At 33.7% G+C, this 15,608-nt stretch overlaps 2 protein-coding genes across 2 annotated transcripts; one reads left to right on the top strand and one right to left on the bottom strand.

Moving 5' to 3' along the window:
- The first annotated feature begins 778 nt into the window (after positions 1-778).
- Positions 779-2,010, top strand: LOC129794316 (trans-1,2-dihydrobenzene-1,2-diol dehydrogenase-like). Its single transcript, XM_055835114.1, has 3 exons — positions 779-987; positions 1,059-1,591; positions 1,738-2,010. Exons 1-3 carry the CDS (start codon positions 786-788, stop codon positions 2,008-2,010), a joined length of 1,008 nt encoding a protein of 335 aa, XP_055691089.1. The 5' UTR covers positions 779-785.
- A 1,302-nt stretch (positions 2,011-3,312) lies between these two features.
- On the bottom strand, positions 3,313-15,039 carry LOC129792013 (RYamide neuropeptides). The gene is made up of 4 exons (XM_055830727.1): positions 14,777-15,039; positions 6,972-7,094; positions 6,504-6,744; positions 3,313-3,928 (listed from the first exon to the last, which is right to left on the bottom strand). Exons 2-4 carry the CDS (start codon positions 7,081-7,083, stop codon positions 3,889-3,891), a joined length of 393 nt encoding a protein of 130 aa, XP_055686702.1. The 5' UTR covers positions 7,084-7,094; positions 14,777-15,039; the 3' UTR covers positions 3,313-3,888.
- Between the last annotated feature and the right edge of the window lie 569 nt (positions 15,040-15,608).

Here is a 15,608-nt window from a genome sequence, read left to right as displayed (position 1 = left end):
AATTAGTTACCTAATATTTTAATTTTTCACATTAATATCCAACAAACTGACCAATTGAAATAAAATTTTCTCGAAAAGATTGATCGTGAGGCTTTTGTTTTTATAAAAAGGAATTGACCTAATTTCTAAATTTTCTCTGCTTTTCTAAGACAGTGATTAGAAAGAGATTTGATTAGATCAATCATTATTTTCCTTAATTTTTTATTAAATGAATTTTTGACTAAATAAGATAAAAGAGTGATAAGTTAAAATGTCGAGAAAGGGTTAATTTTCTCAATCATGTGACTATGCTAATTATAAGAAATGAAAAATCTATAAAAAATGTTCCTTAATTCTCGATACATTGATCCAATGAGAATAGCTGATAGGAAATAATGTGAACAAACCTATAGAAAGGAGGAATAGATTTTTACGCAAAAATAAAATGAATAAGATAAATTACAATTTGATTTATACATTTCATTTTATCTCGAAAGACTTTTCATTGCATTTTTTGGCCTTCTTTACAATGTATAAATGAGATATGAAGCTTTTCGTACAATTAAATCACATTTAAACACAGAATAATCCACTCTTTTCTAAGAGAGTGCCTATGACGTCAGTCAGACTTCACGAAAAATCTTATTAAATATTTACCTGGGTGAAATGGACTCTGTCAACTTATGAACATAAGAAGTATTTACTTATGAGAAATTTTATAAAGAGACCGCGCGAAAATTTTTTCCCGCGAGTCATTATCATTGTGCCTGGTGGGAAAGATCTCGAGGATTCTTGTAGCGTGAAAAATGGCATTAAAATGGGGAATTGTAGCTACAGGATCAATTGCACAGGATTTTGTAATTGCCTTATCGACTCTTCCGGAAGAAGATCACAAAGTGGTGGCTGTTGGAGCGCGAGATATGAGTAGGGCAGAAGAATTCGCCAAGACTTACGATATCCCGAAGGCATACAAGGGGTATGATGCTATTGCTAAAGATCCTGATGTTGGTGAGTGATAAAATGCATCTGACATTTTTTACCTTAAGTTCAGTAATTTAAAATATTCGCATATCCTTTAGAAATTGTCTATGTGGCAACACTCAATACCTCCCACTACGATATATCCATGCAGATGTTGGAACATGGAAAACACGTTCTGTGTGAAAAACCTCTCTGTATGAATGAAAAATCAGCCAAAAAATTGATAAAATTCGCAAAGTCCAAGAATCTCTACCTTATGGAGTCAATATGGTCTCGCTTCTTCCCAGCCTATCAGTATCTAAAAGAAAAAATTGATGCTGGACAACTCGGGGAGATTAGGAAGGTTAATGCTTCCATTGGATTTCCACTGAGCAACGATAGAATGCTGAAAAAGAATCTTGGCGGTGGGACAATTTTGAATTTTGCAGTCTATCCCATTCAACTCTGCCAATGGGTGTTCAGGGAGCCACCCAAAGAGATAAGGACCTCAGGGAAGCTCAATGAAGATGGCGTGGATATTGAGATTGAATGTGAATTGATCTATAGCAATGGAGTGAGTAAATTTGAAATCAGCACAACGAGGAAACTCAAAAATGAGGCAGTTATTGTGGGGGCGAAAGGGCAAATTACGGTAAGTTTAGTAAGAGGAGAAAATATTAGCTCAAAAAGGACCTTTCTCAATTTTATTGGAACGAATTTTTGAAATTATGGAATTCATTAAGTATTAGAAACTGCATAAAACTGATTTCTTTTAATTTTTAAAATATATTTTTGCAGCTGAATGATATCTTTTGGTGCCCCATAACGCTAACAGACACGGATGGAACATTGAAAACTTGGGTTCTACCTAAGGGAAAGTATCTTTGCGCCAACTTTCCAAATAGCTCTGGGCTCAGTTTTGAAGCTGAAGAAGTAAGGAAGTGCATAAGGGCAGAACAAATACAGAGTAATCATGCTAGTCACGATGAGAGTCTTCTTATTGCAAACATTGAAGATGAAATGCGTAGACAAGTTGGTGTAAAATATGATGCTGATGATGATGGTCAATGATGGTTCGCAGTAATAAAACCTAATCAAAATCTCTGTTAAATATTTTGTAAAAAATTCTGTGTTAATAAATTTGCACTGATAAGAGGCAAATTATAATTTTATTTATTGCTGTTGTTTTATTCTTAAATTAACTAAACACTTGGGCACTTTATCGCTCTTTTGCGACACTCTAACGTTCACGAGTTCTCTGAATGGACTGAAATTAAACATCTTATTTAACATCTGAAACCGCTTGTTCAAGTTCAAATTGTGCCGCTGTATTTAATTTGCAACTTTGTATCTCATTATTTGAATAAAAGAATAATTTTAGACACACGGAAATCCTGATACTTACCTACATAAATGTAATAAATTATATTCAAACACATTTTCTACTACATTTCATATAAATAAAATTCTCACTTGAAATAAGATTAATAGGTCCATTTACACATATCTTATTAAATTACGTAAAGTCTGCATTTTTCTTCTAAATTTGCTAAATTTTCTGTTTGTTCATTCGTCTACGCATCAAAATTTTTAGTAGAGAGATTAAACATCAAGAGATATGGTCTCTAGACACAACATTTAGAACTTGTGGTTTTGAAGAGCTGTTTCCCAATATTACTTCCTTTAACTAGATTTGCCCAGTGCAACTACATAGTATACTCAGAAAATTTTCCTTATTGATTTTGAGTGTCAAAAAATGGTAAAAAAAATTTAATTTTCATAAAATTCAAATAAATTTGGTTAAAGGAAAAGTTTTGGAATTTTTTGTACGAAATTTTAATTATTTTGGTTAAGAAATTGATTTATCGCGCAAATTCAAAAAAACTGTAGGTACATATTACCTACAAAAAATTATTAAAATTGATTTAATTTATCACCAAATTCAGTGCTAAAATACAAAGCCCAAAACTTTCTTAAAGAGCAAAAAAAAAAAGATTATTAAATCACAAATTTGAATTTAAAACTCTCATAAATTGCATGAAGAAAATTCTCGCTGTGTGAGCCAAAGAAAGTAAAAGTGAAGCAATAAAGAACAATTCTGTGCGGTGTACAAAATCAATTCTCCCTCAATGGAAAGATTTTTCTCACCATTTTCCTCCGTGTTGACGTGAAAACTCGTTGTGTGGGGAAAATTAGAGGTTCAGGAAAAAACAGAAATAAAAAGGAGTGGGTTGTATTGAGTGCATTTTGCATTCAAAGCTGAATCCTGCGAGGATTTCCATTGATTTATATTTTTCACACAAGATTTAAGGAGATTTTCCCAAAGAAGAAGAATAGACTTTATTTGTGCGATGCTTTGAGAACAAGGAAATAAAACATTACTCCTTTCTATTTTATTAACATTTCTTCAATTTAATTACATTTTTTTGTATATATTTATAGATTGATTACAATAATTTGATAGCTCATACCATCTCTCCTTAAAATATTACATTAATTTCATTTGTTTAGGTCTTTGTTACTCTTTATTCTTCCTCATTTAGCATAATATGCAAGCAAACAAAATAATGCTTAGAAGAAAAAAAATTCTCTCTCTTCTTGCTGCTAATTTCATTTTATTTTTCTTTTATTTTAATAACATTTAGAAGCGCATGGTAAAATTTCCAGCCATAATTTTTCCATACACACGTATTTTGTTTGCTTAAAAGAAAATCAGAAGGCAATTAATTAAGTATTATGTATAGAAAAAGGGGCCAAAGGAAGTGCTTTTTTTTATACATTTCTCCGAACTAGCGTGTGGCAATTTTACATAGTTTATATACGTATTTGCAATAATTAAATTAATTTTTATTAAATTAAAATCTTCTGCGGGTTTTCATCCCTGTGTTCTCTCGCTCCTTCGTCTCCCTGTTGTCCGCGTCGTTACATAAATTTGTGGTGTATCCTTCTTTACTCAGCGCCTGTATCACTGGGGCTGCTGTTCTCATTCCTTTTGGTCCAGCGTGTGTGTGTGTGGGTGGAAAAAGGGAAAGTTATGACGATGGGGCCAAAAGGGGTGACATGAGATTAATGGGTGTGATGGATTGACAACGAAATTGAGTGTATTGAATTATGGTTGAGGCGTCCAGTGAGGTTTCTTACCTCAGGAGGGATTTTTTTCTAACGAAAAGTGCATTTTTATGCTTTAATTCAGCAAAGGAAAATTCCAAGGGGTGTTTATCTGTCGAATATTTTGGTTTTTTGACGAATAATCCGAATATTTCCGATGATTTGAATATTTTCTTTCACATCTCTTACTTAAAATTGAATAAATCAAAACCGAAAAATGAATTTATTACTTTTCGGCTTGAATTTACTATTTTTAGGCTTGAATTTAGTCCTTTTTGGGCTCGAATTTAATCACTTTTGAATTAAAATTCAATATTTTTTAAGCTTTTGCTCACAAATCTGTGCTTTTTTAGAACTGAAAGCCAAAATATATTTTTCGGCTTGAATTCAATCATTTCTCAACTTAAATTTTTAGATTTAGAACTACTTTTCGGCTTAAATTTACACCTTTTTTGGGTTTAAATAATATTTTCAGGCATTCTGCTTCTCAAAATGAGCCATTTTAGGACTAAAAACTAATTTTTTGATTTCTTTGGCGATTAATCCGAATATTTACGAAGATCTGAATATTTAAAGTTCATCATAAACATCCCTTTATAAAAGTCGAATAAAACTCGAATAAAAATAAAAACAAACTTAGCTTTTTTATGGATTGAATTTATTACTTCTTAGGCTTAAATTAATTATTTTTTAAGCTTTTTTAAAATTTAAAACCGAATAATATCTGCTTTTAGGCTTGAATTTAGCACGTTTCGGGTTGAATTTACTAGTTTTCTTTGTGAATTTACAACTTTTTATCTTTTCTGTGTATGAATTAAATATTTTTTAGCTTTTGTTCATCAATCTCTGCCTTTTTAAGTCTGAAAAAATATTTTTATGGTTGAATTTAGCCTTTCTTAGGCTTGAATTTAGCATGTTTCGGGTTGAATTTACTTTTCAGCTTAAATTAAGTTTTTTTGTGGCTGAAATTAAATATTTTTCAGGCTTCTCCGCAATCTGAGCCATTTGAGGAATAAAAATCAATATTTTGATTTTTTTAGCGAATTATTCGAATATTGGTCAATTAACCGAATATTTCCGAAGATCCGAATAGTTTTATTCAGATAAACACCACTTGGAAAATTCATTATAACAATTATGTGTGAAATTCACTATTCAGACAGACTTAAGATTCCTTAAGACTTAATTTTTTCTTAAGATTCTTAATGATTTCTTAAGATTCTTTAGGAAAAAACTTAAGATTTCCTAAGAAATATTTAAGATTTTTAAGTTTTTTTAAGCGAAACTTAAGATATCTTCAGTCAGGCTGAATGGGGCTAAATGCATATTTTTCGATGATTTTTTCTGATCCCTTTCTGACACTGGAATTTGTAAAAATTATCAAAAATATACATTGAGCTCGACTTAGTTAAGAAATGTTAAGTTTTCTTTAAAAAAAAAGAACTTAAGGGTAGAATTCACTACTCAGTCGGGCTTAAAAATTTAAGTCTGTTCTTAAGTCGGTCTTACGGTTTTAAGTCAGTTTTTATAAGACCGACTTAAAAATTCTAAGCTAGACTTTAAAAAACTGACTTAAAACTCTTAAAACTTAAAACTTAAAACCAGACTCTTAAGGTTTTAAGTCAGTTTTTTATAAACTTTAAAAAATACTTTAAAATTAAAGACTAAAGACTTTAAGACTTTTTAAATCTGACTTAGAGTTTTTAAGTCGGTCTTAACGTTTTATGTCAGTTTTTTTAAGTCTAACTTAGAATTTTTAAGTCGGTCTTATAAAAATTGACTTAAAACCTTAAGATCGACTTAAGAACAGACTTAAATTTTTAAGCCCGACTGAGTAGTGAATTCTACCCTTAAGTTCCGGCTGCACGCTCGAATCATCTAGCGAATACTCTTTTTCACAAGGGTGTTGTTCTTTACAACTCCCTTCCTGCCACCGCTAGATCCTCTGTAGATAATGTGGTGGCATACCTTCAGTCTGAGAGGAAATCTTAACTTTTCATCTATTTTTTATTTTTTTAATTTTTATTTTTTTTTTTTATTTTTGACTTTTTTTTTATTATTTTTATTTTACTTGTTTTTCTTCCTTTTCCTTCTTTTTCTCTATTCACTTTTTGTTCTAGTAGTCATTATTGTAAGAGGGGCGGACCACTAATTTAATGATAAATAAATATTATTATTATTATTATTATTAAAGCGACTTGAATTTTTAAGCCCGACTGAGTAGTAAATTCCACCCTAAGAATCTTAAATTTTTCTTCAGAAATTTTAAGTTTTTTTTAAAGAAACTTAAGAAAACTGCCTGACTAGTGAATTTCACCCTATGTTCGGTAAAATAGGAGAAATGAAATAAAGATTTTCCAGACAATTTATTTCAATTTCTGTTTTTTTAATTCAGTTTAGAATGAAATTTATTTAAAGAGATAATTTTCGCATGAATTTTCCGGGATTTTCCTTACCCATTGCACCGGTAGAGATTCGATACGCCAGTATAGATACACATGAGCCACGCATCATTGGATGCCGCTGAGAAGTTCTGATCGGAAAGTGTTGTCATGAGCTCCTGAGAGCGTTTCCCGTACCTCGAGCCGAGGAAGAAGCGATCATTTCGTGGTGCCACGTTGACTTGCCTCAGGGCTTTAGGGCCGTAGTACTGAGATCTCCCATAGCGACTACCCACGAAGAATGGCCTTTTAATTGCTGAATAAAAAAAATTAAAATCAATAAAAAAGGGATAACCATGAAAAATCAATGAAAGACGATACACAATAGAGGATATTATCTTACAATGAAAGGAAATGCGATATCCTTGAGCATAATTTTCATATTGGGCATGATTTTCTGAGAGAGAAAGGTAAAAGACAAAAAGGAAATTTACGCATTTCCTTTGAATTGCGTTGGTTTAATGAGTGGGAAAAAAATCTCACCGTCACTCTTCATATCGCTGGCCTGGAAATCATCTTGATTTGTTTCACAACGGGTTAGTGATAAAGCAATGGCAAGGATGAGGAATGCAGGCAGGATTGTTGAAGCCACCATCTTTGGAAAATCTATAAAAAGAATTTAAAAAAAAAACCCAAAAAATCACAAAATTCAATAAAGTCTAAAACATGTCTTTAATTTAAGAAAAATGCGTATTTTCTTGCAATTCTAGTTCAAAAGTTTACAGACAAAAACAACAAATTGTTATGCAAATTGTTCTTTTGTAAAAGAGAATGATGACTCACAGTGTGGCTCATCACAATGAAAGCACCAAAGAGGTGTAAAAGAGGGGATGAAGGCACAAAAATAGGTGATTGTTATAGCGAATTAATTTCCTCTCAGCGCATTTTCTTGAGCTATTTTCCAACGGAGAATGATGAATAAGAAATATTTATTCAACTATCTTCTAGGCGAGGAGTTATTTTGCGTCACAGAAGTATTTCTCTTTGAATAAAAGTGTTTTGATAAGATATTCTGTTGCACCTTGTTAAGTATTTTCTCTATTAAATTGTGGGTTTGAAAGTTTCACATATAGGAATATTGTATTATCGAGATTATCGACATTTACAGAGAAAAACATATTCCTTCATCAATTGTATTTCTACCAGTTAGTGCCATTAAATAAGCTATTATTTGAGCTCAATTGTGTTAAAATCGAAAGAGTTTTGTAGAAGATATCGCGGGAATTCCTAAAAAACTAAAGAAATCAAAATGGTGGCTAAATAAAATGGCGTCACGGCGTCCTTGTTTACAGAGCTTACAGAGGAAATTAAAAAAAATAGATGTCGCTAAAGACGTAAAGGGGATTTTTTGAAAACTATTTAAACTGTTAAACACCTGTTCATTGTGTAAAGGTTTTTCCCATACGAATAATCTTCTTTTTCTATGAAAAATCTATTCATAGAATTTGGCTTCAAATTCTAAGAGAGGCTGCAAAAAATATTTTATTCAGTCCCTCTTCAGCCCAGCTTCCTTAATCTTTTTCATCCAGCCTGATAGATGATTAATGTATAAAATATTGAGACAATTGGTTAATATCATCTCCACTCAAATGTAAATTAGCATGTAATTAATATTCGTAGTATATTTCCCATTGTTTTCGAAAGGGGTAAAAAAAAAGAGTAAACCCTAAAATGAATCGATTTTCCTAAAGGGGTTTGGATTGAAATAAATTCAAACATTTCCATGTGAAGAGATTAATTCTTCCCTTGGAAAAGGATGGTAATCATGTGGAACAAGTTCCTGCTTGTTCTCCATTAGCAGGAGAGCTTCTAATTCGACACTCTTGTCGTCCTCAATGAGACTCACATCCTCCACCCCCTGAAAGATGCGCCGTTAATCCAGCATCAAGACACGCTTTTCACCTTTCCACGCTTTGGCTTTTCTCATATACATGTATTATGTACGTTTATATGAGACAGAGTATGGGAAAGTCTCGCTGAAAATTTTCAATAAAATGCGGTTACTCATGCGAAAACTTTTCCAAAAACGACCCGTGGAAAATTCAATCACGTCAGAAGGATTTTTTTACGGTAGTGGTTTAGAATTCAGGGCTGATTTTCATGCGTCTCAATCCCGGTTCGCGATGTGCAAATAAATTATGCATTGAGCAAATATGCAGCAACATTGTGACCTCAAATACCACAAAATTAACCCCGATTAAATATTGAATGTGTAACATGAATTAAGCAATGACTTTGATGTTATTTCCCCCAAAATATTTGCATCAATTATGCAGTCAAACAGCTATTAAATCCTACACAATATTTGCGCGCGACATGCAGGGCAGGTGGGAAATTTTTGCATAGATTTTCCGGGGTAGATAATCGCTATGTTCGATGTTTGGGGGTGTCAATGCACCACGGTGTTCAACAGCATAAATTGGAGACATGGAATAATTTTCTCACAAGGGGTTAATCTCCTCTGTGCCACTCCTTTATTGCCCTTTTGGTCGTTGACACTGTGTGCAATTAACGGCCCCCCAAAATGAGCAACAAGTCGCGGGAAAATTATATCCCAAGGTGCGAATTAGCTATGCGTTCGTTGCGTGTTTTAATGAGCACTGCATGGCACAATGATAAATCATCCCCCACATTCATCCCATTCATCCCTATCCGGGTTGTAACTATATTTAATCCAGGCATAAACGCTTTTTTTTCTCCCCAACCTACACAGGTTTATTTCCACGTAAAAATATGTATGTACATACATATGTGTGACGTATTTTGCGTAGAAAAATGTTAAACTACATTGTTGTCCTTATTGTGACCTTTTTGGGTTGAACGTTTAGTGCACGGATCAGTGAGCATAAAGCCGTGGGTTCAAATCCAATGATTAACTTTTTTTTTTAAAGACTTTTTACTTTGTCTTGAAATGAAATACGTTCCTATTGTGATAAAGAAAGTTAAGAAAACTTGATAGAATATAGATGAAACTTGAAGAAAATCCAAATGAAGAAGCAGAGATAGCTCCGATAAGCCTGATGAATCCAATGAAGATGCTATGAAGATGATGCCGTGGGAGGAAAGCTGGGGTGGAATCAATTAAATTACTAAAACACATTAAAGTGCATTATATAAAATTAGACGAAGCATCTAATGGCAGGAGATCCCTGCTATGTATGTACGCCTTAGGGGAGGAGTGCGAATCCCTGCGATGCATGTTCATTGCAAATTGCTTTACACAAATAAATTGATACGCTAAACTTGTGCGAATTGAATTATTCCAGCACTCGCGCGCGCTTCAATTAAATATTTATATCAATACTGTTGGGGGAAAATTTAGTTTCCACCAACATTTTCCGCGTTGAGGTGAATTCAACTCTTTTTTTCTGTGTGTGTGTGTGTGTTTGCAATCACGCGGGATTAGCGGAAAATGTATTTTGAGATACTCTGGGGGCTTTGCAAAATTTCACAGCAAATGACCACATAGTTCTCCCAAATGGATTCCGAAACAATAATATAGTGTTTGAGGTGAAATAAAAAACTTTACTATCTATTCAAAATTAAAACTTTCCTCATTGAATTTCCCTTAGGAGTTCCAACACCGATATAAATTACCTCTCAGTCACAAAAGTCTTTGAACTATTTGACTTTTTGCTTCGCTTTAGCGGAAAACCAACATTAGCGGTAAAAAAAAAGAATATCCTTTGTTGGATGGAAGAACTGGGGCATCCTTTAAGAGGAGATTCAGGTCAGAAAATCACACCAGTCTGCTGGTGGAGTGATATTCTATTACGCACGTTTGTGGTATTTTCCCGCGCATTTTCTCACCCACACCCGTTATACGGTTTTTGCTCTCATTAATAGATTTTTAGCTAATGAATCAGTATGCAAATGAAGGGAGAACCCTCTCGAGAGCGTCGTCACGGAGCCCACCGCAATCCAATAATGCAATTATTTTCCATTAATTCTAATATCCATTTTACCACATTATCCCAGCCCCACATTGACACCCATGCGTGCCAACAGGTGGTGGGATTTTCTCTTTTGCAGCTCTCTTTTCTTCCACACACACATTCAACCCTAAATATCACCCACAATCGCACGCTTTTCTTCCATTATTGGCTTTTTATATCATCATCTATACACCAAAAAGGGGATGTCACTATTGCGATTAACCTTTTGGAGACCCATTTCAACGCCTCCCCAAAGCCCCAAGCTACACGACCTTGTCTATTGGCATTGTTAAATGGTAAATTAACATATTAAAGTTCAGCCATAAGTCTTGTGCTTTTTTATTGTTAATTAAATTTAAAGGTAATCGCTCATTGGACATGATTTATTCTCTATCATTTTATCATCAAGAGGTGCATTTTGCTTTTATCTGATTTTATTTGGCGGCAATTTTATTAGCTTTTAATTACTGAGTTGGAAACTAACGCTCTAATCGGGATTCTTATAATTATTCCTAAATTATTGCCTTCGCTTTAAAATTTTCTTCCAACACAAAATGTCTCCAAAAATTTTCCGTGTTTTCAAAACTTCAAATTCCCTTAAAATCCTTTTGCTATAAATTACAAAATTAATTACAAAACACGTCAATTGAGGGAAACTTTTCAATTTTTCCTCAAATATAAAGAATGTTATGCGCATTTCAAGGAGTAAGTCCCCGGCATGCAACCAAAATTGGTTTACAACTCGCTACAGAATGATTTTCCAAAGTTAAGCACGTTTTCACATTGGAGAAAAAGAGATAGACAATTTTTTCAAGGGGAATTCTTAGAACATTCTGGAAACATCAAAGAGGAGAAATCGTTTATCTCTTTTCTTCCAACGCGAAAATGTGTTTAACTTTGGAAAATCATTCTGTAGCGAGTTTTCCCAGTGGATTTCCCCACCAAGTGCTATACCAAATGAAAGATAATTAAAAATGCTACAAAATAAGGGATGTTCCAGGTGGTCCCATGCAATATTGTGGAAATGGGAGGTGAAAGAAAAATGCGTGATCGGAAAATCTTTCCGAATTTTCACCTTCTAGTGCATTTTGAAAAATGGTTTTAATATATAATATTAAGCATTGATACAGCTTTCATTTGACACCAATCGCAATATTCTACAATTGCTAGAAATTGAGAAATAAATCAATATAGGTTAAACAGAAAATCGGAAAATTCGTAGGTTTCCCAGCGCTTTTCCGGGAAATGACCACGCTTATTTTGAACCTTTAATGATCCCTTACAATAATTTAAAAACCAATTTTGGTTGCATGCGGGGGACTTACTCCTTGAAATGCGCATAACATTCTTTGCAATCTCCCTTGAAGCTTTAAAGGAAAACTTAAGGAAACGTCTTTTTCTTATTAGAATTGTTATAGAAAATATAGAATTTTTCTCAAAGAAATTCCAATAAATTCCATTTCCGAAGGGAAATTGCAAGAAGTTCTGGCGAGCTATTTTTATGCACAATTTAAAATCTCCCTGCTTGCAATTAGGGTGCATTAACTCCACTCCAACGAGGAACTATTTTAATCCATCCCCTCGAAGCACATGAGTAAGTTAATTAATCGATCAAGCCTCTCAATACGGCAGGTAATTTAAATACAGCCAGTCAATTGAGCATTTCCCTCCGTACATTGCTTATCAATCTCTCTGGTTGTCTTCACCCCCAATCGCCTAGTGAGCTTCTTGAAGGAGATGCGTCTCTCGTCCTTTTCTGCATTGATATTCACATCATACAAAGTCATGAAGTACTTTTTTTTCCACGTCGCCTTTCCATCCACGTACATTCATTTATTTGCGCGCGAAAAAGTCATTCTTATTTAGAATTTTTGCTATTTACTCATTTTCTTTAACACCCCCGCGTTTTTTTGCCTCTTTTTGGGATTTCACCTGAATTATAGATTTAAGGGAGAGAGGGTTAGAGGTTGAGGGAATCGCGATCAAATTATTTCTTTCTAAATTGATTAATTCCCATTTGATTTGAATATTTAAATCATTTTCAGCCGACGCATGACTTTCTCTCTGTTTTCTTTTCAATTTCCCAGCAAAAATGTTGAACGTGTTCTCGATAAATTATCGCAAGAACGCTCAAGATAAGGATACGAACTTTCGTAGGTATTGATTCTTTCTGCATGGGCAATAATGACGGAGTTATTGGGAAAGTTGGTGAATGGGGTGAATTTCTACGTTTCCTTCCTAGAGGCTTTTTAGATTATTAAGCAATCAACTAAATAAAATTACAACACTATAAAATTCTCTTAAAAAAACATTTAAAAATCTTATTTTAAAACGCTTTAACGGCACAGAGTTTAAATCTTTCGTATAATTCGTATAATTTGTGAAAGTAGAAAAGATAGTTTTTAATAACTCATTCAATTCATAAATTAATGGTTGAAAGAAACCTTTGGGGAATTTAAGTCCATTTTCGTATCATCAAAAACTTTTTACAACCCCTTCGTTTTATTGCACAACATGTATTGAGGGGATGAACTGAATATCATCCCTTTTTTTCCCTCGTGAATTTACAAACATACTTTCCATACAGCATAGCAATGCCGACCGGAAAGAGCACGATGAACCTCAAAAAATCCACGAGGGAATAAATTAAAATGCGAAATATCATCAAATGTTTTTCAAAAATAAAATCCTTTTATTCTACCGAAGTAGAAATTAATCCAATTAATCCGATATATTTTTTTACGTTGACTTTCCCACGAGGAAAAGGGCAACGGTATTGGTTATTATTTTATGGTGAGAATTTTCAATTCATTCATACAATGATAATGCAAAAAGTTTTCGCAGTTAAGCCAATTAAAAGCAACTAATAAATTGCAGGGAAATACTTTTTTATCATTCAGGAAACTCTTTCATTGTGCTAAAAGGTTAAACGTGGAAAGCGTTATAATGTTAAGAGTAAAAAAATATTAATTAATTTATAAAATATTAATAAAGTTAATGAATTAACTAGAAATTGAACAAAAAGTGGGTGGATTCTGTCAAAAATCTTTTCTTTTCTTGTAATTTGACGGTGTTGTAAGATTTTGACATATAGTAATTTTTAAATCGGTCTACAGGCGCTTTAAAAAAATATAAAGAAAAAAAGAGACCAGTAAAAAGTTGTAAATGTTGGAAATTGAAGAAAATTGTGAAAAAGTAGAGAAAAAATCCGAAAAGCCCTCCAAAATTCCGTTAAACGAGATATACGCGTTATTGACGCAATCCGTCAAAATTAGACTTAACTGATCGCTAAGGAAGACGCGCAAACAGCGTCGAAAGCTCCTGAGATAGTTGTTTTAATTCGGCTGAATTAAGACGCAGGTCCCCTGCCGACGCTTCCGAAAGGAGTTCTGTGCTCCTAAAGTATCTTTATTTAAAGGAAAACCTATAGACGGTTTTATTCCAGAAATCTTAAAGAAAATTGTTTAAAAAGTTCCGGAAAAGTCTTTTTCTTTTTAAAATACGACTAAAGAATGAAAGAAACTGTCAAAATCTTTTGAAAGTCCTCATAGAATGTCAAAATTTTTATAGCATTCGATTTTAAGGAAGAGAATAGAAAAGATTTTTTTATAGAATCTACCCCAATGATTTAATAAAATTGTTAAAATTATTTTCTTCCGACTTGAAAATAATAAAAATAACAAAAAGAGAAAAACTACAATGCAAGAACTTATCCTAAAAGATTTTTTTCATTAGAGTTTTTAAGTCGTGTATTGTTAAAGATTTTCTTTCATAAAGAAAAGAATTCAAGCACGAGTTGGTCTATAAAAAGAACTTTAGAAAAAAATATTGATTCGAATAACAAATCCTTAAATTTAAAGGTGCAAAAAGTCAAGAATCTTCAAATGTTGAACACGCGTCCCAAAATTCAACCTCCTTGAATTTTTAAGCCTTTATAAATCCTTGGTAACTGTACCTGTATAATTTTCCTTCTTCAAGATCGAATTTCACGAAATTTTTCATTTTCTTTCACTTTTCTTTCCAATTTAAATGTTTTTTTTTTGATAATTTAAAATATTCCTTTTTATTTAATTCTAAAGCCATTCCATCGGCAATTAAAGAGCGCGTATTTTGGGTTAGAGGAAATGAGTATTTTGTAATTTTTATTAAGTAGGTACATACGCAGGAAATAATGAATTATTGAAATTTCATTTACTGATTTTCCACACTTCCGTTCGTCTTTTCTTTATACAACACAAACCCCATGCGAGGGTGGTGGGAAAATTAATGAATTTCCGGTAAGCCTCAATGCCCCAAAGGAGCCACGAGGAAAATTTTCAGGAGGAGAAGAAGTTTAAAAAAAAAAGCACTCACCTCTTGGTTTTTCTTTTTGTTAAAACACGAGGAATTTGGTGATTTATGACTCCGGCGAGGCTGCAGGATCAAACGCACAAACACACAGAATTTTATGCCAGGTGAGAGCGAGCTTTCCCTCGTGTGTGGTCAGTGACTTTAGCACCTGTGGAGCGATAAATGCAGACTAAGTTGAGCAGCACGCTGTCGTGGCTTTTTATAATGAATTGTCTGCTATGTGGGCCTCCTTCGTCATCCTCAACCTCCTGCTTCATGCTACACCCGCGGATGTGCGCAGGTGCTGTAGTGCTTTTCTTTTGGCGCGCTCACAGCAACTTCCGCCTGCTGGGTGGGATGTTTGGCGCCGCGGTGGATGGTGATGGACCGCGCGGGGACATGAATCACCTGGTGCGGTCAAGACGTAATTGCATCCAATAAATCTCACCTCCGTGGCAATTAAACGTCACAAATCGCATACATTTACTCGCATGAGCTGCCTGGCCAGACCCCGTGTGTGTGCCCAAATATCCGGAGTCCCAGAGGAGCCATATGCCGATGAATTAGTTCATCAAACACATATTGCGCACCGCCCTTATCGTACATGGAGACATACAACAAGGTATCTTCTTCATCATTGCCTAATTGTGACACGTAAAAAGCCACTGAACATTGTCCCGGACCTTTTATTAAAATTCTTTATCAATGCGCTCACAGATTCATCCTTATTTTGTACGTTTTTTTTTGCAAGAGGGGCAATGATAAGTTTTTCTGCGAGAAATTAGGTTTTCTGATGCAATGAGTTGATTATGTTGTAATCTTTTTTGGGATCTGCTCAAAAAGTTCAAAATGTTTA

This window comes from Lutzomyia longipalpis, chromosome 3 (assembly GCF_024334085.1).
Source record: "Lutzomyia longipalpis isolate SR_M1_2022 chromosome 3, ASM2433408v1".
In the NCBI taxonomy this organism is placed as follows: domain Eukaryota; kingdom Metazoa; phylum Arthropoda; class Insecta; order Diptera; family Psychodidae; genus Lutzomyia; species Lutzomyia longipalpis.
This window is presented reverse-complemented; position numbering and strand designations above follow the sequence as displayed.

Bases quoted from the DNA above. Each gene is read 5' to 3' on its own strand.
- LOC129794316 (XM_055835114.1), top strand. From the start codon at position 786: ATGGCATTAAAATGGGGAATTGTAGCTACAGGATCAATTGCACAGGAT. The intron at 988-1,058 runs GTGAGTGATAAA...CATATCCTTTAG, and splicing joins TGCTAAAGATCCTGATGTTG to AAATTGTCTATGTGGCAACA. The intron at 1,592-1,737 runs GTAAGTTTAGTA...ATATTTTTGCAG, and splicing joins GGGCGAAAGGGCAAATTACG to CTGAATGATATCTTTTGGTG.
- LOC129792013 (XM_055830727.1), bottom strand. From the start codon at position 7,083: ATGGTGGCTTCAACAATCCTGCCTGCATTCCTCATCCTTGCCATTGCT. The intron at 6,745-6,971 runs GTGAGATTTTTT...TTTTTTATTCAG, and splicing joins CAGCGATATGAAGAGTGACG to CAATTAAAAGGCCATTCTTC. The intron at 3,929-6,503 runs GTAAGGAAAATC...CTGGACCAAAAG, and splicing joins AATCTCTACCGGTGCAATGG to GAATGAGAACAGCAGCCCCA.